This window comes from Engystomops pustulosus, chromosome 10 (assembly GCF_040894005.1).
Source record: "Engystomops pustulosus chromosome 10, aEngPut4.maternal, whole genome shotgun sequence".
In the NCBI taxonomy this organism is placed as follows: Eukaryota; Metazoa; Chordata; class Amphibia; order Anura; family Leptodactylidae; genus Engystomops; species Engystomops pustulosus.
Window position 1 is genome coordinate 22,397,020 of NC_092420.1, and position 21,310 is coordinate 22,418,329.

At 42.5% G+C, this 21,310-nt stretch overlaps 1 protein-coding gene across 16 annotated transcripts in view; it reads left to right on the top strand.

Annotated features, from left to right (window-relative positions):
• The window catches only part of ERC2 (ELKS/RAB6-interacting/CAST family member 2), a 606,872-nt gene that overhangs the window by 17,395 nt on the left and 568,167 nt on the right, over nucleotides 1–21,310 (top strand). For all 16 annotated transcript variants that reach the window (XM_072128520.1, XM_072128514.1, XM_072128513.1 and 13 more), the window contains exon 2: nucleotides 11,106–11,910. In XM_072128520.1, the coding sequence (XP_071984621.1) occupies nucleotides 11,254–11,910 (657 nt within the window). In that variant the 5' untranslated portion in view covers nucleotides 11,106–11,253. The remainder of the gene's footprint in view (nucleotides 1–11,105; nucleotides 11,911–21,310) is intronic.

Below are 21,310 nucleotides of genomic sequence, written 5' to 3' on the forward strand. Positions count from 1 at the left end.
GGTTGTATTGAGAGGGATTTGACTTTGTTCAACATCCAACCCCAAATGAGAGAATTTCGTATCTGCTTGGCAGACATGCGTTTTCCATTTCCCTTCGCCGGGCTCCTTATCACAAATAACCAGGTTGGTATCATTGTGATACAAAACACCGGTTGCCTAAAGGATTGAAAGTACTGCGCGTTCTCACATTACGTGTTATGTTGCTAATCCGTGGGTTTACCGCTGCCGACGTGCTGCAGGTTTAGCGTTGCCGACGTTATGTGAATTTATGGAAACTCTTTTAGGTCCCAAGAAGGTGCTTGAGCATTTTTAGTGTTTTTTTTTTTTTTGTGTCAATTTTAGTGGGACTAAAATTATGCAAATGAGCCTTACGGGCTCCAGGCTACATTAACATTTATGTAGCCCAGAGCCCCTCAAGCTCATTGGCATTATTTTTAAAGCCTTTTATTTTTTAAAACAAAAAAACAAGGGTATAAGGAACTAATAGAAGAGCGGATCCTGACAGAGGGGGCACACACCAGTATGTCAGTGTGCTTGGTTTACAATCCTTCATCCTGGTACTAGATGTCCTTTTAAAGAAGCTTTATGGCTCTGGAATGGGCAGTACAAGCGCATTACCAAGTACGCAAGTACCAAAGTCGGGTTACAGGATCCAAAATAATGTCTGTGTGCATAAATATAGATCTGCCTGAAAACCATTTTCTCTTTTTTTGTCTTCAGTTCAGAAACTTTTAATTCCTTTGGCAGAAAATGTTTTGCTCGGCAGCTGCAGCCACTTCTGAATCAGTGCAATCAGTAGGAGACTGTGAATTGGTGACTGATGGAAGTGACATTTCCATGTCATTCTACAAAATAAGCACTTAACCTAAGCAAAATCCACCGCTAATGTTCTCTGATGTTCTGGTTGGGAGAGAGCACAGTTTGTTGCTATTAATCCTACAGACCATGACACTTGGCATCAAACCCAACAGTTAAATCTTCCCCCCCACAGCATGGAAGCACAATTCCCGATACAAGTAGTTACATTAGGAATATTGGAAACAACTTAGAGGCCAAGTTCACACTTTCAGGTTTTTTAATACAGATTTAGAAGTCAGTAGCAGGAGTCCAGTAAAAAGAGTAGACATTCCATCTGTCCTTTATATGTTCTCTTCCTATATGGTCCACATTTGACTTTTAACTGGTTAAAGGGAATCCGTCACCAGGAGACCCCTTATATAGAACTCCCCCCCCCCCCCCCGTCCCCCGTAGAGTATTGGACATACACTGCTAAACATTTTTTGTATGAAAAATTGGTTTTACAGAACAAAAGATAACTTATACCTTATATACTCCAGTATAAGCCTAGTTTTTCAGCACAAAAAATGTGCTGAAAAACCCAAACTCGGCTTATACTCGAGTCAAAAAAATAAATAAATCAAAACTCGCCTTTCTGGTGGCACCCGTAGATCTTCTGTGCGATCCATCCGGTATTGTTGTGCTGCACAAAGGGGAAGGGGGGGGGGGCTATATACACTGGGGCAGGGGCTGGCAGGCTATATACACTGGGGCAGGGGCTGGCAGGCTATATACACTGGGGCAGGGGCTGGCAGGCTATATACACTGGGGCAGGGTCTGGCAGGCTATATACACTGGGGCAGGGGCTGGCAAGCTATATACACTGGGGCAGGGGCAGGCTGGCTACATACACTGGGGCAGGGGCAGGCTGGCTACATACACTGGGGCAGGGGCAGGCTGGCTACATACTGGAGAGGCTGTGACCAATGCATTTCCCACCCTCGGCTTATACTCAAGTCAAAAGGTTTTCACAGTTTTTTGTGGTAAAATTACGGGCCCCGGCTTATACTCGGGTCGGCTTATACTCGAGTATATACGGTATATTACCTTTTGAATTACATGTACTGTGTGACTGGTCTAGTCGCCCCCTTGGCGGGGCTGAAGAGGAGTAGTCCCCCCCCACCCTTGGGGGAAAACTGCGCGGTCAGCATGTCTCGTACTATGCGCACGGACATACACCACACTACGCTGCTGGCTCGGGTTGGCTACGAAGACAATGAGGCGCCGGGAGCTACGCAAACTACGTAGCTACCCAGAGTCGGCAGCGTAATGTGGCGCATGCGCCAACAAATGCAGGGACCTTGCGGCCAGCACCGCCTCATCTGCGCATGTCCGTGCGCATAGTACGAATTATGAAATAATTTGAAAATGCTAGCTTATTTTCTCCAATCTGCCATCTTCACACCAGTGGGGTGTGAAGGGGGGGCGTGGGAGTGGGCTGGCGTGTGAAAAGTCACCGAAAGCGTTTATTTCTAAGCCTGATGTGGAGATAGACGCTGTGCTCGACCCTGCCAGATAGATCAAGAGGCTTTTTTTTTTTTTAACAGAATTTGTTGCTCATTGCAGAAAATAAAATAATGATCATAATAGTTTTCTTGTGCGTTCTTGCGGTTTCTTGCATACTTATTTTTTTTTTTACATTGAAGTCTACAGTGAAAATCTGCATTTAAATTTTCGGGGTTGATGCAGATTTTGGCTTGGAATTAAATCAGATCAGGTGAAACAGAAGAGGTAAAAAAAAAAAAAAACCTGCATGCAAAAAATCTGCAAAAAAAAAAAACCCAACAAGACAAATCTGCATGAAATCTGCTGGAAAAACACACATAAAAACATGCCCATTGTATGCTGATCTACATAAAGATGAAGCTTTCATTAAATATATCATGCTGTGGGGCTTTGAAGTTTTGTGGATATCTTTCAGTGCTTTGTTTTCGACCTGTTGCAGTTTGTGTATTTTCTGCAGAATCGGCCCATTATGCGCTAATCTATGAATACGCTTATTCCATCTGCTTATCCTTCCACAGTTCTGTGAGTACAATACAATTGACATGCAGTATGAAGGGCAGATTGACACGACCATTGTTTCATGCCCATAACTGCGTGTAGTAAAGCTCCGCACTTAGTTTTAGCACTTAACACAATGTTACCCACAATTCCAGAGAATGACACATAATTGGTATAAATGTAATCTTTATTCTGTGTCACTTTGCATAAAACCCTTATGAATTCCTGGCTTTTTATTGTAAGTTTATTTACATCTACTAAGTGCTTTGTAGTAGCCAGGGAATGGAGTTGCAGAGTATTTTTGCTTTTATTCCCTTTTTTTTTTTTTTGCTTTCAAGAAATACGTTTTTAAAAAGGGAAGTTTCAGTGGGTAAAGAATGTTTGTGAAAAAAATTAGAACAATGCTGACTGATTCCCAGAAGCGTTGAAACTTGGATCCAAAATCCAGGATATCCAGAATATCGGATGGTTGGGAAGAATGAAATAAAAATGAACAGATACATTTCAAAGAATTTTAAACTTTTACAAAAAAAAAAATCTCCACCAAGTCCATATGTGGCCACTATTAAGAGAAAAACAATTAATACCAATGGTCCCTGTGCAGAGAGCACAAAAGATGGGTCTGATGCGTCTCATTGGACCCATTGCTAGGTAAGTACTAAACTCTGTTTTTAAAAAAAAGTTTTTTTTATAGCACCCTTGGAGGGACTTGGTAAAGTGAGATTTGGGACACTAAACCAGTGATTTTCAACCTGTGTGCCGCGGCACACTAGTGTGCCGCGACACAAGGTTGAGTGTGCCGCGGGGGAAAGTTGCCCGAACTAGGCTGCCCCGGTGTCGAGCTGCCGCCACGCCCCCGTATTTCTGCCCCATACTTACCTCCAAGTCCCACGTCGGCGATCCGCCCGTCTTCTGTAGCTCCTGTACCGCGCGGCCCATGTCACGTGACTGACGCGACCTGACGTCAGGTCGCGTAAGTCACGTGACCAGAGGCGCGCGGTGCAGGAGTTACAGAAGGTGAGCGGCTCGCCATTAGGAGTGAAGGAGACGTCAAGAAGACATCAAGGGTAAGTATATAGGGTTATTATTTGTATAAGGAAGGTAGCTAGGGTCTTTTTTTTTTATTAGTAAAGGTAGGCTGGGGCTTTTTATTTGTTAAGGGGGGCCTCTAGGGCCTTTTAATTAGTAAAGGGGGGGCTCTAGGGCCTTTTAATTAGTAAAGGGGGGCCTCTAGGGCCTTTTAATTAGTAAAGGGGGGCCTCTAGGGCCTTTTAATTAGTAAAGGGGGGCCTCTAGGACCTTTTAATTAGTAAAGGGGGGGCTCTAGGGTCTTTTAATTAGTAAAGGGGGGCTCTAGGGCCTTTTAAATAGTAAAGGGGGGGCTCTAGGGCCTATTAATTTGTAATGGGAGACCGCTAGGGCCTTTTTATTAGTAAAGGGAGGCTGCTAGGGGCTCTTGATTAGTAAAGGGAGGCCGCCAGGGGCTTTTTATTAGTAAAGGGAGGCATCTAGGGGCTTTTTATTAGTAAAGGGAGGCCGCCAGGGGCTTTTTATTAGTAAAGGGAGGCCGCCAGGGGCTTTTTATTAGTAAAGGGAGGCAGCTATGGCCTTTTTATTAGTAAAGGGAGGCAGCCAGGGGCTTTTTATTAGTAAAGGGAGGCCGCTTGGGTCCTTTTTATTAGTAAAGGGAGGCAGCCAGGGGCTTTTTATTAGTAAAGGGAGGCCGCTAGGGGCTTTTTATTTGTAAAGGGAGGCATCTAGGGGCTTTTTATTAGTAAAGGGAGGCAGCTAGGGCTTTTTTATTAGTAAAGGGAGGCATCTAGGGGCTTTTTATTAGTAAAGGGAGGCATCTAGGGGCTTTTTATTAGTAAAGGGAGGCAGCTAGGGGCTTTTTATTAGTAAAGGGAGGCAGCCAGGGGCTTTTTATTAGTAAAGGGAGGCAGCCAGGGGCTTTTTATTAGTAAAGGGAGGCAGCCAGGGGCTTTTTATTAGTAAAGGGAGGCAGCTAGGGCCTTTTTATTAGTAAAGGGAGGCAGCTAGGGCCTTTTTATTAGGCAGCTAGGGCCTTTTTATTAGTAAAGGGAGGCAGCTAGGGCCTTTTTATTAGTAAAGGGAGGCAGCTAGGGGCTTTTTATTAGTAAAGGGAGGCATCTAGGGCCTTTTTATTAGTAAAGGGAGGCATCTAGGGCCTTTTTATTAGTAAAGGGAGGCAGCTAGGGCCTTTTTATTAGTAAAGGGAGGCAGCTAGGGGCTTTTTATTAGTAAAGGGAGGCAGCTAGGGCCTTTTTATTAGTAAAGGGAGGCAGCTAGGGGCTTTTTATTAGTAAAGGGAGGCAACTAGGGCCTTTTTATTAGTAAAGGGAGGCCGCCAGGGGCTTTTTATTAGTAAAGGGAGGCCGCCAGGGGCTTTTTATTAGTAAAGGGAGGCCGCCAGGGGCTTTTTATTAGTAAAGGGAGGCCGCCAGGGGCTTTTTATTAGTAAAGGGAGGCAGCCAGGGGCTTTTTATTAGTAAAGGGAGGCAGCTAGGGCCTTTTTATTAGTAAAGGGAGGCCTTTTATGACTGTTTTAGTGTCATTTTGTGCTATTTTGGTTGGTGGTGTGCCCCAGGATTTTCTAAGTATAAAAAGTGTGCCGCGGCTCAAAAAAGGTTGAAAATCACTGCACTAAACCACCAGTCTATAAGAAGGGTGGATGGTTTAGTGTCTCAAATTGCCCTGACAGGTGCTCTTCAAAGGGGTTTGCCCATGAAAGAAAGTTTTTAAATTTCAATCCACTAGTGATGTTTACACAATAAAGGTCATTTTTATACTCCTTACTTTACAATTTTGCTCTTTTTATTCAGTTTTATTGCTGTTTTAGCTCCTATCACGCAGTGATGGTCAGTGTAATATTCCTGAGTGTGGGCGGGGACTCTCTAAGCAGACACTTCATGATCCCTCTATGCTATGAGATGCTGTGTTCTGACAATGAGCTTAGATTAGTTGGTTCAAGGTTTATCCACACTTTTACTTAGCTTCTGAAAATTGTACTTGTATCTGACACATAGAAAAAGAAAGATGAGACAGATCTGAGATCTGTTGAAAAGATGGATATAAAACACAATGACACTCTCAGCTCTGCTAAAAAACCTTTATCAATCAAACACATAGTTAGCTCTGCTATATGCCTCCCTCCCTCTCCCCTGGATAAATACCTTTTCTGGCTGTAGCTGGTAGTTCTAGTTTTTTCACACTGTTGCTTGCCTAAAGGAAGTGCCTGTTACTGACCTGGTCTCTTATTGGTCTCTTATTCCATCCTATGGACACTTATTCTTCATCCTGAGGATACTTTTCTCGTTAAGGGCCCAACTACCGGAATACCGAGCACATCGGTGTGCCACAATGGGTGGGGGCACTCAACATTTTTTTTGTAAGACCCAGTTCAAACCTCTGCTATGTCTTCAGTTACTTGCATCAGTTATTTTGAGCCAAAACCAGGACTGGTCGAACACTCAGAACAGGTACAAGTCTTTCCATTGTATCTTACTTCTGTATAGTTGCTAGAAAGACTTGCCACTGTTCTGTGTGCTTGACCACACTTGGTTTTGGCTCAGAATAACTGATGCAAATAACTGAAGACCTAGCAGAACTCGCCCTAATGTGGATTTTATTCTCTACCTTGATGCATTTAACCAAGTATTGTTGGGGGGGGGGGGATGTGCCATAAATGTCTACACAAATGGAGGTAACAAATATAACAACTCATAAATATGTTGGAAATGTCAATTTTCTCAGAGCCTGAACATTATTATTTGTAGGTAACTAATAAGCTCCCATTGCCTAGAATATTTTTTATATGTTTCATTAAAAGTAATTTCTCTAACTTGCCGGTCTTATATTTTATGCGTTTAGAGGTCGTAAGATCAAACATCTCGGCTGACGAAGTGGAACCATGCTGTTCTCCGTTTCGTCAAACTGTTCCTTTAGCTTGGCTAGTGTGGGAAGTTCTCATCTCATTGATACTCTGTGCTTTTCATTTACTTTTTGTACCACTGTTATCTGTAAAGATGTTTTTAGATCTTTTTTTTTCTCATCGTTGCCTTTTCAGTTTTCTTGGCGTTGATGGCGCAGCGTATAACCTTCAGACTTACAATGGAAACCCGGACAAATCCCTTTCAAAATGTATCTGGGTGAAGATCCTTATTAATCACCTTCTGCATAAATTGGATTTTAAGATACATATTTTGTTCATTATCTTCCTTTAAAATAGTTTGACCTAACCCATTAGTTAATCCTTGTTTAGAGGCCTAAATCAGGACCCTTGATGTAGAGAAAGTCCAAAGAGCACGTCTCCTTTCTCTTGCTCTTACATACTGCCCCATCTTCTTCACAAACTTGCATCTCATCTATGGAAAATCTGTTAAAATGGAACCAGTGTAATTCCTACTTTCTCCTCTGGGGATGCTGAAGAAGCTGATTTGAGGTTCATCAACAGATAACAGCTGATCACTGGCAGTACTAGCAGACTGATTAAAGGGCCAGTAGCATTTTAATTCTTCATTACAGTCTATGTCATCAGCATTTTCTGCTAACGGGAGCAAAATTTTAAATAACAACTAAATACATATAAGTTTATATTTTAAGAACCCATTTGTATATGAATTATGCTGATTCCTGGAATACCCCTTTAAGTCTCCTTAAAGGGCACCTACCACCACAAATCTACCTATAAAGGTAGATTGGGTGGTAGGTGGATCATTGGGACGTGAGGATAGCCCTTTTAAGGGCTAATCCTCACGTCCCTGCACTTTTTTGAGAACTTTAATTTGATATTTATTCAAATTTACTTATGTGGCTACCGGGGCGTGGAGTAGCCGCTTATGAGATTACACGAGGCGGCTACTCCACGCCCCGGTAGCCACTTTACCCCTCCTACTCACCCATCTTCGGCGCGCAGCTCCGCGTAGCTGCGCGCCCTCGTCCGGCGAGCCTGCCGTCTGCGCATGCGCAGAAGAGCAGGCCCGCGCCTGCGCGGTCATAACTCCGAAACAGGCGCGGGCCTGCTCTTCTGCGCATGCGCAGACGGCAGGCTCCCCGGACGAGGGCGCGCAGCTACGCGGAGCTGCGCGCCGAAGATGGGTGAGTAGGAGGGGTAAAGTGGCTACCGGGGCGTGGAGTAGCCGCCTCGTGTAATCTCATAAGCGGCTACTCCACGCCCCGGTAGCCACATAAGTAAATTTGAATAAATATCAAATTAAAGTTCTCAAAAAAGTGCAGGGACGTGAGGATTAGCCCTTAAAAGGGCTATCCTCACGTCCCAATGATCCACCTACCACCCAATCTACCTTTATAGGTAGATTTGTGGTGGTAGGTTCCCTTTAAGGCCACCCGAACCACCCACCAAGTATTATACTGAGAAAGACCTTCATCCTTGGAATCCGTGTATATCATTTCCGGCTCACTTATACACATGTACACAAGAGCCATTTAGGGACCTTTAAAGGTCCTCCAAAGGTTCTGAAACCACAGATTAAAAACAGGCAGAAGATACACATCCTCCATTCCCAAAGAATTCTAGTACCATATGTTGAAAGTAATTGCAGACTTGTAGGGGCTATAATATTCATACAGCCCAGGGCCCATGGCAGTCATAATCCGCCCCAGGCCATAGAGCTAAATGTGGGCCGTGATCTGGTTGCAAATTTGCGGAATTGGACTAATCCTGATTTTCGGGTCACTTTTGCAGTTCTGCGATGAGTGTAAGCATTCCCAGTACCCATTTACTTCCCTTCTGAGCATGAGCAAAAAAATGCATCCACATTCATCTCAACTTAAAAGGGTTTTCCCACGAAGGAAAGTTAGGCCCTATCCACAGTATAGGCCCTAACTTGCTGATCAGCGCTGAGACCCCCGCAGATCGCGAAAACAAGGTGTCCGATGGACCCCTCGTCGCTCCATCAGATTAATGGAGTAGACGGCCACGCATGACCGTTCTGCACCATTAATCTCTATGGAGCTGACGGAGATCGGTGAGCGGATAGGTCCTAACTTTCCTTCGTGGGAAAACCCCTTTAAAGCCTACATCTGAAATAGCACAGACGTTTATAAACCATTCCATAATATCCTCGAATTCTTGTGAAAAAAAATAATTTTGGGATTTAGTGCTTTGCTCTAATTGTAACAATTTATTTTATATTTTTGGAGTCGGTCTATTTCATTCCGACTCCATTATAATGGTCTCCCGACTCTACATCCCTGATTCCGACTCCTCAGCCCTGTGACACGTAAAGATATTTTAGAATATTTTGTAGTAACTCAGAGGCTCCTTTTTTTTAGTAGAGAATAGCTACTTGATTAATGAGTTAATCTTTTTGTTGTAATATTTTTATGTTGGTTTCGCCTTCTACACGAATAAGTGATCCCATTAATTTTCATTCTTGAATCCTGACCTTGCTGGTTTTATTTAATATTGCTTTTGTTTTTCCTACGTATCATAAGTCTTGTTTTGTTTCCTGCTCCTTAACTCCAATTTATTTGACTCTTAGATCGGGAGCTTTATATTTGAGCAGTGTTTACCCAGCAGACCGCGGGCTTAGCTGCGGTGTCCTGCGAATAAATCAAACCTGAGTTGCTGTTCAATGAATGTCTTTGTCAATACGATTTAGAAATAGTTTGTGTCTGTGCTGCTATTTCCCTTTTAAAGGTTTTGTTAATGTATTGTTATTCCCTAATCTGTTGCTTATGTTGATTTTTTATTTGACACCTGTTGATTTTGATCAGCACATTCATGTTATTCTATTAAAGGGGTTTTATAGAAATGACTCAAATTTTATAACTTCAGCACGGGAATAAGTTTCTGATCACTGTGAGTCTGACTGGCCGGACCCCCAATTATTAAGAAAATGGGAGTTTGCACTTTGTGAATGGAGTATTGGTGCGCATGCGCGGCCACTAATTCATTCAATTCTAAGTGACTGCAGTATCATAGGAAGATGTTGTAGTCATACATATGCATCACTGCTGAATTTATGTAGAACATATGCCAACCACTCTTTTTTGAGTTCCATGGGGTTCATGCAGCCCCCCTGTGATCTGGTGCATAGAGGATAATTTAATTTAATATGACAGTTAACAAAATTTCTACACTAAGTCTGAATACACCCTTACATGTCTGCAACGCACCAGAGAGTGGCAAGTATAGCTCTGAACATGTAGGTCTATACATAGTTTGGATTTTTTCAAGGCCATACAGGTCAACCAGAACACAATTGGGGTCTGTTGTCTTGGCAAGTCCAAATAGTAGAAAAAAATCCCACGTAAGAGTCAATCTAGTGACAATAGTGTCTTCTTCAATAATATGCCCTGTGTGCTGATTGTGGACAGTTATTGCAGTTAACAGTGCAAATAAAAGTGAACATGTGCAACATCTCCTCCTGAATGTGGACTATGGCCACGCAGTTGAATGGCGGTCCGGACAACCCTGTTCTGGAGATCGTTTCAGGTCATTGAGGTGGAATGGACACTTATCGACATGTTTGTCCTTATACTTTATAGATTTATTTCACCAATCCCCAAAACAGGGGGCCCCCCTGTGTTTTGGGGATTGGTGAAATAAATCTATAAAGTATAATGACGAACATGTCGATAAGTGTCGGTTCCACCTCAATGACCTGAAACGATCTCCAGAACAGGGTTGTCCGGTTGTGTGTTTTTTCCAGGACATTGTGGTTCATCCATTAGATGTGTTCAAGGAGTTGTGATTGTTTTTCATAGTATTTAAATGTTTAGGCTCAAGCAGAATCTCAAAGCAATGTCGAGAGCTTAACGCAATCAGTTATTTTTAATCATATTGAGAACAGTTAAAGCACTCACAAGTCTGGACATGAAATTGAACCCTTTAAATTCAGTCGTTTATTTTGTATGCATTCATAATATCTGCCATATGGAGGGGTTTTCCGAGTCAAAGATATTGAAGATCTGTCCTTAGGTTACATCATCAATATCAAGTCTTGTTAGATTAGACAATGAAAACGGAGAAAGAAACACAATTCAATTTTCATTTGAGTGGTTGCACCAAATCACTGCAGTTCTGCCCCCTTTCAATTTTATAACTTGCCACTACTGATTATCAACAGATGGTCCTGCTTGTTGGACCCACCATTTTCTTTTCAAAGGATGGTTCCTCAATACCTGTACCCCCCTGTAACTTTTAGATGACATTGAAATGAATTTACTTTTGAGTGTTCTTTTGGTTAACTTCAGTTTCTTTACTTTTTTGTTTCTAGGTCGCCATTTCTCGGAAGGTCTTCATAATGGAAAAAGAACAATGGAATCTCTAGGGAAACTCTAGAGTCTGAGATAGACAAATTTATCCTTATTTATTAGTGCTCATAATCTGTTTCTCCTGTTTTGGTACTACTATACAGCACAACTATGTATGGAAGTGCTCGTACAATCACTAATTTGGAAGGCAGCCCTTCCAGATCGCCTCGTTTGCCAAGATCACCTCGTTTGGGCCATAGACGAACAAGCAGCGGAGGAACAGGAGGAGGTAAAACCCTATCAATGGAAAATATCCAGTCCCTTAATGCAGCCTATGCAACATCTGGACCCATGTACTTGAGTGACCATGAAGGTGTCGCATCTACTACTTTTCCAAAAGGAACTATGACTCTCGGAAGGGCTACCAATAGAGCTGTCTATGGTGGAAGAGTCACAGCCATGGGAAGCAGCCCAAACATTGCCTCTGCTGGTCTTTCACACACCGATGTCCTGTCCTACACAGACCACGTAGGTTTGACCGGTTCTCATCATCACCATCACCATCATCACCAAGTTCCTTCTATGCTAAGACAGGTGAGAGACAACACCATGCTTGATCTTCAGGTTCAACTGAAGGACCTACAAAGGGAAAATGAGCTTTTACGAAAAGAGCTGGACATCAAGGATAGCAAACTCGGATCTTCCATGAACAGTATTAAAACCTTTTGGAGCCCAGAACTCAAGAAGGAAAGAGTCCTTCGAAAGGAGGAGGCTGCAAGGATGTCTGTTCTGAAGGAGCAAATGAGAGTATCTCACGAGGAAAATCAGGTACTTTAGTTGAACGCAGAGGTTGAAAAGTCAATATTAAAGGGGTTGTAATGGAAATACATTGATGGCCTCTCCATCCTGGTGTAAACATGGCTCTTGTTCACTTCTATAGTAACAGTGGGTGAAGTTACCCACTGCCCAAAGCAGGAACCCAACTGGTTCTGGCTCCGTGCCTTGCGTTTACACTGGGCCTAACAGACAAACGTATCCTAGGATAGGCCATTGACGTTAATTCCAGGTCAACCTCTTAGATTAACTCAGCAGATTTTCACATAGAGTGAAGACACGTTTATCTTTTTTATGCTAATGTCAGCACAGTGTAAAGGTGTTTGCTGTAAGTTGTGATACTTTTTAATTCATTTTACATAGAAAATAAATAGTTACAGCTCAGCTCTAACTTGAAGGAGCTGTTTGATGTTAAACTGCGTGAAATTAACTCCATGCATAATTATTATGGATACATCCACATTCCATAACAAAACCAGAAATAATACTTAGGAGGGGCTCTTAGTGGTAGCACAGAAGGACCTGTTTGTACTGTTTGCTTTGAGAATCCATATGATAAACTGAGGGGAGTATTTCACCCCTTTACCCCATACACCATATGGCTTTAAAGGTTCTAATTGTACATACCCCATTTATATAGATGTTACTTCAAAGGTTTATATCTTCTGAACTTTGGCACCCAGAAACGTAGTTCTGGTGTCATTTTAAAGCAGCTAATCTCCCTTTCTGCCACAGAAACCGAGAAATCCACTGTTAAAGTTGTAGTCAGGAGTGCAATTTTCATATCCAGCTCCCACAGAGACAGGATCCCCATAACTAAAACAGTCACGGACAAGGACTACGCAGGAGGCCTCTGACAGGGCCCGCATAACAGAAATGGGCGCAGACAAGTATTAGGTGGCAGGATACTAACAGGACCCCCCATAACAGAAACGGTCAGAGACAAGGGCTAGGCAGGAGGCCACTAACAGGACACCCATAACAGAAACGGTCAGAGGAAAAGGCTAGGCAGGACCCCCATGGAATGGTCAGAGACAAGGGCTAGGCAGCAGGATACTGACAGGACCCCCTAATAGAAACTGTCAGAGACGAGGGCTAGGCAGGAGGCCACATACAGGATACATACAAAGGCTAAAGCAATATCTGGGCCAGTATCTGTTCAGTGTGTCCCCAAATGAATTTTTTAGACCTTTTGGTGGAAAGTCTGAAGAATTATATTTTTACTATCTTGATTGACTGTCTGTAATTTTATTTATTTATTTTTTCTTTCTGTATCTCCTGCCTCATCATGTTTTAAGCATTTTTGTTTATGATAAAATATCGGCACAAATGAGAAATATTCCTTTATCCATATCTCAAATCAATCAGTTGCACCGACGCTGGTGTGTAATTCCCTTCCTGGAAATCAGGATAGAAAATAACAAAAGCATCTGTAACCTCCCAGTGTTACTTGCACCTTCTCGCTGTTCTTTTGCGGCATATGATGAATTAGGCACTTAGTCCTTAGCTTTGCTTCTTCTCTTCTTTGATGGGATATTTTTGGCACCAGGTTTATCAGGTTATGAAAAATAAATTAAATTGGAGCGCACACAATTTGGCACAACTATTTTTTTTTTTATGTTTTATTTTTTTGTAGCACATTAATTAGCTGCTTTAGTAATTCGTGATAATAAAGCATAAATCATTATACAGGGTAATATATCAATTCAAGGGAGTTATAATAATGTGAATATATTATTTTGCTATAAAGTTAAAATGGGTTATGATCATGCCATAAATTGCTTTTTGTATATTTGGGACGTGGTGAAGAGGAGGTTGTTAAATGATATACAATATTGTAATGTAATTTCAAGGAGATCAACCATGAAAATCCATCATGATAAACCAGAGACACTTACTCGTAGATCCAGGCACTGTGACTGTGGTTATCTTCTTATATTTGTTATCCATGGCCTCCTTCCTTCTAAAATCAAGCAAATGAGACAGAAAGGCTCTGTGGGACGTCACCAAAGCCCCTCTTTGCCTTAGATTCATTGGCTGTTACACTGTCTCCCCTCCTCTTTGCTCCCTCAGCACCCCCCCTGCCGGCTGTAATCTGTGCTCCTGCACAGTGTAACAGCCTGTGAAGCTAAAAATGTATCTACTGGTGGATAGGGGGTAGTAATTTGACAGGCGGGAGTCTGAATGCTAGGACTCACGAGAAAGGGATGCCATTCTCACTAATTGATGAAGCGGTAGATGGAGCCTCCTTCATTTAATTTCCAATGCTCCCATTGCAATGAATGTAGTGTCCGAATGCATGCTCGATGTTCTGCTTTATTCATTTAGTTAAAACGGGCACCTATTCTTGTGAAATACGGGTTTCCTTTCTTGTAACAATGAAATTTGGAACAAACCTTTTTACCAACAGAAGTTGAATTGACAAGTTCCAATAGCCTGTGCTATGCTGATTTTAAAAATGCCTTTGTCAGGAAATTTGAATAATTTCAGCACTTTATAAAACTTTATTTCGCTTTACCTGGCTCCCTGCCAGCAGCGTGTGGTGAGCCCCAGGGGAGGGGGCAGCTGCACCCTGTGTTTGTCTCCTCTCCTCCACCTCCATCCAGCTTCCTCCCCACTTTGTCATGTGCACTCAGCAGGTAAGTAGGGGGATGTGTGGAGCAGAGGAAGAATGCATGAGGAAACTGAGACATAGGGGCAGATTTACTTACCCGGTCCGGTCGCGATCCAGCAGCGCGGTCTCTGACGCTGATTCGGGTTCTGCCGGGATTCACTAAGGTCGTGCGCCCAATGTCCACTAGGTGTCGCTGCTGCGCTGAAGTCCGCTGAAGTTCACCTTCTCCGTCCCGGTGTATGTGAGTGGTATTCTTGCGACACAAATTTAAATTCCACGGGTTTTCCGAATCCGTCTGGTTTTCTGATGGCCACACCACCGTATTTCTGTCATGTGAAAGCCGGCGTCGATGCGCCACAATCCGATTGCGTGCGCCAAAATCCAGGGGGAATTTGGAGCAAATCGGAAAAATTCGGCATACCAGACGAAAATGCGTGATTCGGACCCTTTGTAAATGAGCCCCAGTGTCTAAATATACAAGATCTCTCCTGTTAGATGCACCAGAGCAAACAACCCCTGCTCCCACCCATCTGACTGTAGAGACCTGAAAATATTGTAGTAGTTTGCACAGGAAACATAGGGGGTGGAGGAAAAAATTACTTTACCAAAAATAGTGTAACAATACCTATTACAGGGGGCTACGGGTTGGAGAAGGTGGTGAAGGTCCTCCTTAAAGTAGACATTTCACCATCTCCACCACCTCCTACATTGCCCTTTTCTCTGCCATTCTCTGAGACACAACTTTATCTTCTTAATTACACAAATTTTTATGAAAGTTGTGTTTAGATCCTATGCAAGGGAAAGGTTTTTATGAAAAAAAAAAACAATGTGACTTGTTGAGCCTAGGATGTCATGGGGCAGAGGGATTTGGTGTAGATGGGGTTGTCATGACAAAGCAAGATGTGACACGAGGTTCCCATGTGTACGCCCCGTGCTAGGTTCACTGCAGCTGCTGCTAATAGACACTAAAGGCTACGTAGAGCAGTTATCGTGTAAAAACAGGAAAAAATAATCCATCATTTTTCAACATTCGTATGATAGAAGTCGATCACGTGAGCCAAAAATGTCCTCTAGTGCTTCATGGACGGTGAGTATGGACTTGATCGATAGAGAGGAGATGATTGATGTGATGATATAATGGATAATCTGATACAATGTTATAATATTTAGGAAAAGTACCATACGTCGCCATGTTAATCTGATCTTTAGCTACAACTTATTTCTAGCTGTCATTCCATGTGTCATTTCAAGGCTAATTACCATCAGATATCAATAGATCATATTTTACTATTCTCCATTTTTTGCTCTTTTTGTCTCTCTTTTCGACTTAGTATCTCTTAGCGTTTCTCTGATTTTCCCGGCTTGTCACAGGTCACCTGCAGAGCATCTCAGTCCACTGTCAGCATAGTTTACCCTTGTCTCTGACTGACGCTAATCTGTCAGTGACTCTTATGGGGTTGTGCGATAGCAAATGCTGCAAGCTTTATCATGTCCTGTAATACAAATAATATTAATAATAATTCTTTATTTATATAGCGCACACAGATTACGCAGCGCTGCACAAAGCATGACAAATTGGTCCCTGTCCTCATGGGACTCACAATCTAATCCACCTACCAGTATGTTTTGGAGTGTGGGAGGAAACCGGAGAACCCGGAGGAAACTCACACAAACACGGAGAGAACATACAAACTCTTTGCAGATGTTGACCTGGGTGGGACTAGAACCCAGGACTACAGCGCTGCAAGGCAGAAGTGCTAACAACTCCGCCACCGTGCTTCCCAAAGGCAGCGAGTCCATGTTTCATTATACAAGGTTTGTGCACGGAGCTCACTCTTTGGCCCTTTACCATTTGTTTTCATTCATTGTGAACTAAACATGCCTGTAATGACACTGATGCAGAAACATAAATTGTTTAATCCCTGATCCGAATCGTTTGGCTCAAAAAACAATCATAACATTCACGGCTTTGGAAAAGCTGGATTGCATTCAGCCTGCCACATTACACAGAGCTGCCTGAACTGTCCAGACAGGACTAATCAACCTGATGACTCATACACAGCAGCTGGGGGATGGTGCAGCGATGGACTACTTCTGCCTGTAAAGCACAACACAGCGATTACATCATTCTCTGGAGCAGTGCATCGTTAGAGTATGAGGAGAAGCACTGGAGCAGCCACTGGAACACCAGAGCCTCATTATCATAATTTTATAATAGTTTTTTCAGCGAAATCACTCAGTTCAGTTCACTCAGGGAGTAATGTTTTTGCATCAGTGTAGCTACAGCATTCTCAAGGTATGTTTGGTTCATAATACATAAAAACAAATGGTAGATTTTCTTTAAACCTGTTACCAGCTTGAACCCCACTAAATTACTAGACCCATAATGTAGGGTATTAAATTTCCTTTCTAGAATTCCCACTTTTATGTGAAATCTCCCCCAAATCATATTTAAAGACTTAAAGGGGGGGGGGGCGGGTTCACTTCAATACTATAATACTTAGAAACATGCTCCTGGTGTCATATTAAAGATGAGAATCTCATCTTTCTAGCTTGTGGCTCTGTGAACTGAGCTGAGCTGTGGGATTGGGCCCGTTATTATACTTGGTATTGACAGTATGCTCTGGTAATAATGACTTCCCCTTATTGCTTAGCTTCCTTCTTTTGTACTGCTTTTAGTACTCGTCTGTTATTCAGAAAATTGGAAGATAAAAAAAAAAAAAAATCTTATTCTGTAAGTAACTCTGCAGACTATGGATTTTATTTTTTACAAAATAGTTTTATCTTGTTTTATTATTATCATAACAGTTTTTATTTCTCAAATAGTTAAATGGGGTTTTAGCAGTTGGATCCTCACCAATTACATTGTCATCCCCTTTCCTGTACCTGAAAATTTTGGACAACTCCTTAAATGGGGAAGCTTGAGAATAGGCAAGACTGTGATGGCTAAACAATTGGATCTGTGGCAAGTACCGTACTTATTAAAAGTGGTCCAGGGAAGGACAAGTGCTGAACTGGTGACACACGTTCAGGGGTGCTCATGGGGGGGCTTAGTGATGTGAGCGAGGAGTGAAGGCTTACCTTTTGGACTGTAGCACAACTTCTGGAAATTTAAGTTCACTCTGTTGCACTCGAAGGCTTCTGTGCAGATAAATAAACCGGTTCTCGTCTCCGATTTTGGTTTTGCGCTCCTATCAACACATGTTCCAACCCCCTTGTGTGTCACTTTTTAATAGTTTTTGGACCTGATAGATTCTTTTTCTCAGAATTTAGTGCCAGATACTACAGGGTATCTTCAGAGGTTTGGCACAATCTTTGAGAACTGTTTTGGTGGCACAAGGGGAAGCCACAGTATATTGGGTTTTAACGTTACAGCTGGTTTATATACTGTACACAGGTTTGGAAATCGCATTTTACATAATGAAATCTCCTTATTTTGTGTAAGGAATATGCACGGCATTTTGCTGAATCTATTTAATCTGCTTTGTTACACTGTATTTGCTGCAGCCGGCGCTGTTATCTTCCTGAAAATTGCACTGGAGACAATGCTGTGGTACGGCAGAAAGATAATTTTAAATCTGCTTTATTATACTAAACGAGAGTCTTATCATGGCAATTATTTTTCTATAAGCCGCTAGCTGTGGCTCCAGAATATTACCATGCAAAACAGGACACGTTTTATTTCGGTTTTATCCTTGGGGTCGGTAGGGGTTGTTTTTGCTTTATCTCTTCCTGGTACATTATTATTATTATAAAAAAAACTAAATATGTGTTTGGCTTCTTTTTTTGTTTTGTTTGGTTTTAAGTATCTCTTCTTAAAGGGGTTTTACACTTATATACTTGCTGAAAGAACACTCAAAATGCATCCGTCTTGTAATGTGCACGCTCAGGCTGAGTCAGACGAACGTGGAAACGGACTTGTATGTTGGTCCCGCGGATAGCACACCTTGCACAGGGACGGGAGTCCTTGCGTTATGAAGAAATATGATGCAAGGACTTCTCGTCTGCCAGCTGAACTGCAGCACTGGTGATGTATTAACTGTTACATTGCCGGTGACGAAGTTCTGCCAAGACAGGGAGTCCTTGCCTCATATTTTTGTATAATGCAAGGATACCTGTCCTGTGCACGGTGTGGCAACTGTAGGATCAGGCCAACAAATAGGCCGCTTTCCACGGATTGCACACATGCATACGAGGGCCTTGAATCCTGAATCAAGATTCCAGGGACCCCTGAAGAAGCCAGGATTTGTGACGGTAAGAATGGGGCATTCATAGCCCTTTTCCCCTCCACTGTCGTTGGCACATGGTAATTATATACAGCGGGTATGCATATTATATTATATTATTATTATAGCATATACAGTATTATTATGTTTGTGCTTGGACCTGATTACATTTTAGAAGCTCTTGGTGGTCACGGTATTTGTGCAGCGACATGTGACCTATTGAAACGCGTGGCGATAGATTATTCTTTTTTTCTGGCCTACTGTTTGCATATATTATTGACTGTCTTATGCACATTTAGAATTTTGACATCTTATTGGCAGATCCATGTGGCGGCTATCTTTTAGCTGGGGGCTTCATACCTGCTTTTTCATATTGCTTTTTGTACAGATATTTGATTGACAGTGGTTGGGTAAGGGATATATAGGTGGACCTTTTGTGGGCATTATTAGGTGTCTAAGTCCTGCTTATGTTTGTTTTTTGGGGTATAATTTGCCTTTATCCCTTTTTAATAGTCTTTTAACCTTTTTGTCGGGTGTATATATTTTGTACACTATCGATTATGCTAGCATTTGTGATTATTTCAGGGCTGCTAGGCCACTTTTGTGGTATTGAAGTGCTGATAAATACCCCCCAAAGTGTTGCTACCTCCACCCATTTTGAACCTCAGTAATGAGGTACATATTTAATTTGGTCCCGAGCACAAAAAACATGTGATACACAGTGATCATTTTTATTTCTCACCCAAGACAGGTGCCACTCTTTGGCAGCCTTCAAACATAGTGAAACACAGTTCAATCGGTAACACGGAGTGGTAACCAGCACAACGGGGCACATTTACTAAGGCTTTACACCGATTTGCAGCGCATTTCTTTCAGACTGTGCCTGTTCTTTAATGTTAAAATGACTTGCACAGATATTTAAGTAGTGGGTGCGTTGTGATTGTGGCGCACACAATGCTTTTATTTTTTGCTTCCATTCGACACAAATTAGGGGACAGGCTGCCGGACGATCCGACTGATTTGGACTGAGCGCGGGATTTAACTTTCAAATTGTGTCACAAGCCCAAGCACTTAGATGCACCACTTGGTGGTGAACTCTGTCGGACCTGAGCGGGGAAGTGACACATGCAGGATATCGGGTGCAAGATCTTAGTGAATCGCAGCACGGTGCATTATAGTTGGACAATGCACTTTCTGTGAACTCTGGTGACCGGGTAAGTAAATGAGCCCCAATGTGTTTTTCATGTAAACAGTGTAAAATACGTGGGGCTCTTTACAAATCACATGCATTTTAGTTTCAACTCATATGCCATAAAGACAAGCCCTCCGCATTCCTACTGAACTACATCTCAAAACGTAATTCATCCAAAATCTGTAAACTCTGTCTAAAAAAAAAAAAAAAAGGAAAACAGTTAAACCCCAAACCCCCAATAACTTCTTATTTAAGTGAGAATGTAAATATTTGTCACTGGGGGGGGGGGGGAGTGCAGCATTGGATATCTTTACCCTATTGAATGGTTTGGTGGATACTTGACATAACTAAGTTCTTCTAGAAGAGATAATGAACATCTTTTGGAAACTCACAAAGTCTTTTCTGTACTAGAGTCCATCCGGATCCAGCCGCCTCTGCCCCTGGTGTACCCATCATTTAATATGTTTAATTACTCTCTACTTATTGACACATGAAGTGCCCTCCCGAGTAGTAAGTAAATGAGATAAGATCTAGAGTCTCGTGTCACGGAGGGAAAATCCCTTTATCAAGAAGACATTGTAATTGAAGACAGTTGCCAAGTTGGGGCCCTGAAGTATTGAGTAAAACACAAGAGTGTGATGAGTGTTAGACTTATCTTCCAAGGTTATTAGTTTTAAGTAAGTATGACAGGAACAAGGATGAGAGATAGTTACAAGTGAAGTTTTATAAAATCCCTCTAATGTGAAGTAATGGTGCATTCAGAGTATCGTGCAGTCACTTCTAGTCCAGGAAACCAAGGGAAGGGACATTTAAAAAATTACCGTATATACCTGTGTATAAGCCGAGTTTTTCAGCACAAAATATGTGCTGAAAAACGTCCCCTCAGCTTATACATGAGTCTATTACAAAACCTGCTTAAAAAAATAACCCACTTAAAAAATAAACTTATATACTCGCCCTCCGATGTCGGCGCGGCTCCCCAATGTCGGCGCGTCCCGTCTTCTTTCTTCCCCGCGGCTCTAATTCTTTCTTCTTTCTTCTGTCATGGACGCGCCCATGTTATCTTTCTGGCCGGCGCATCTATGACGTTAGCAGCGGCCGCATCATAGATGCGCCTGCTGGAGGAAAACATGGCCGCGTCCATGACAGAAGAAAGAATAAATTCAAAAGAAAGAAGATGAGCCGCGGGGAAGAAATTAGACGGGACGCGCCGACATCAGGGAACCACGCCTGCTGGGGGGGAGGGGCTGTATACTACTAGGGGCTGGCTGTATACTACTGGGGGCTGGCAGGCTGTATACTACTAGGGGCTGGCAGGCTGTATACTACATGGGGGCAGGCTGGCTGTATACTACATGGGGA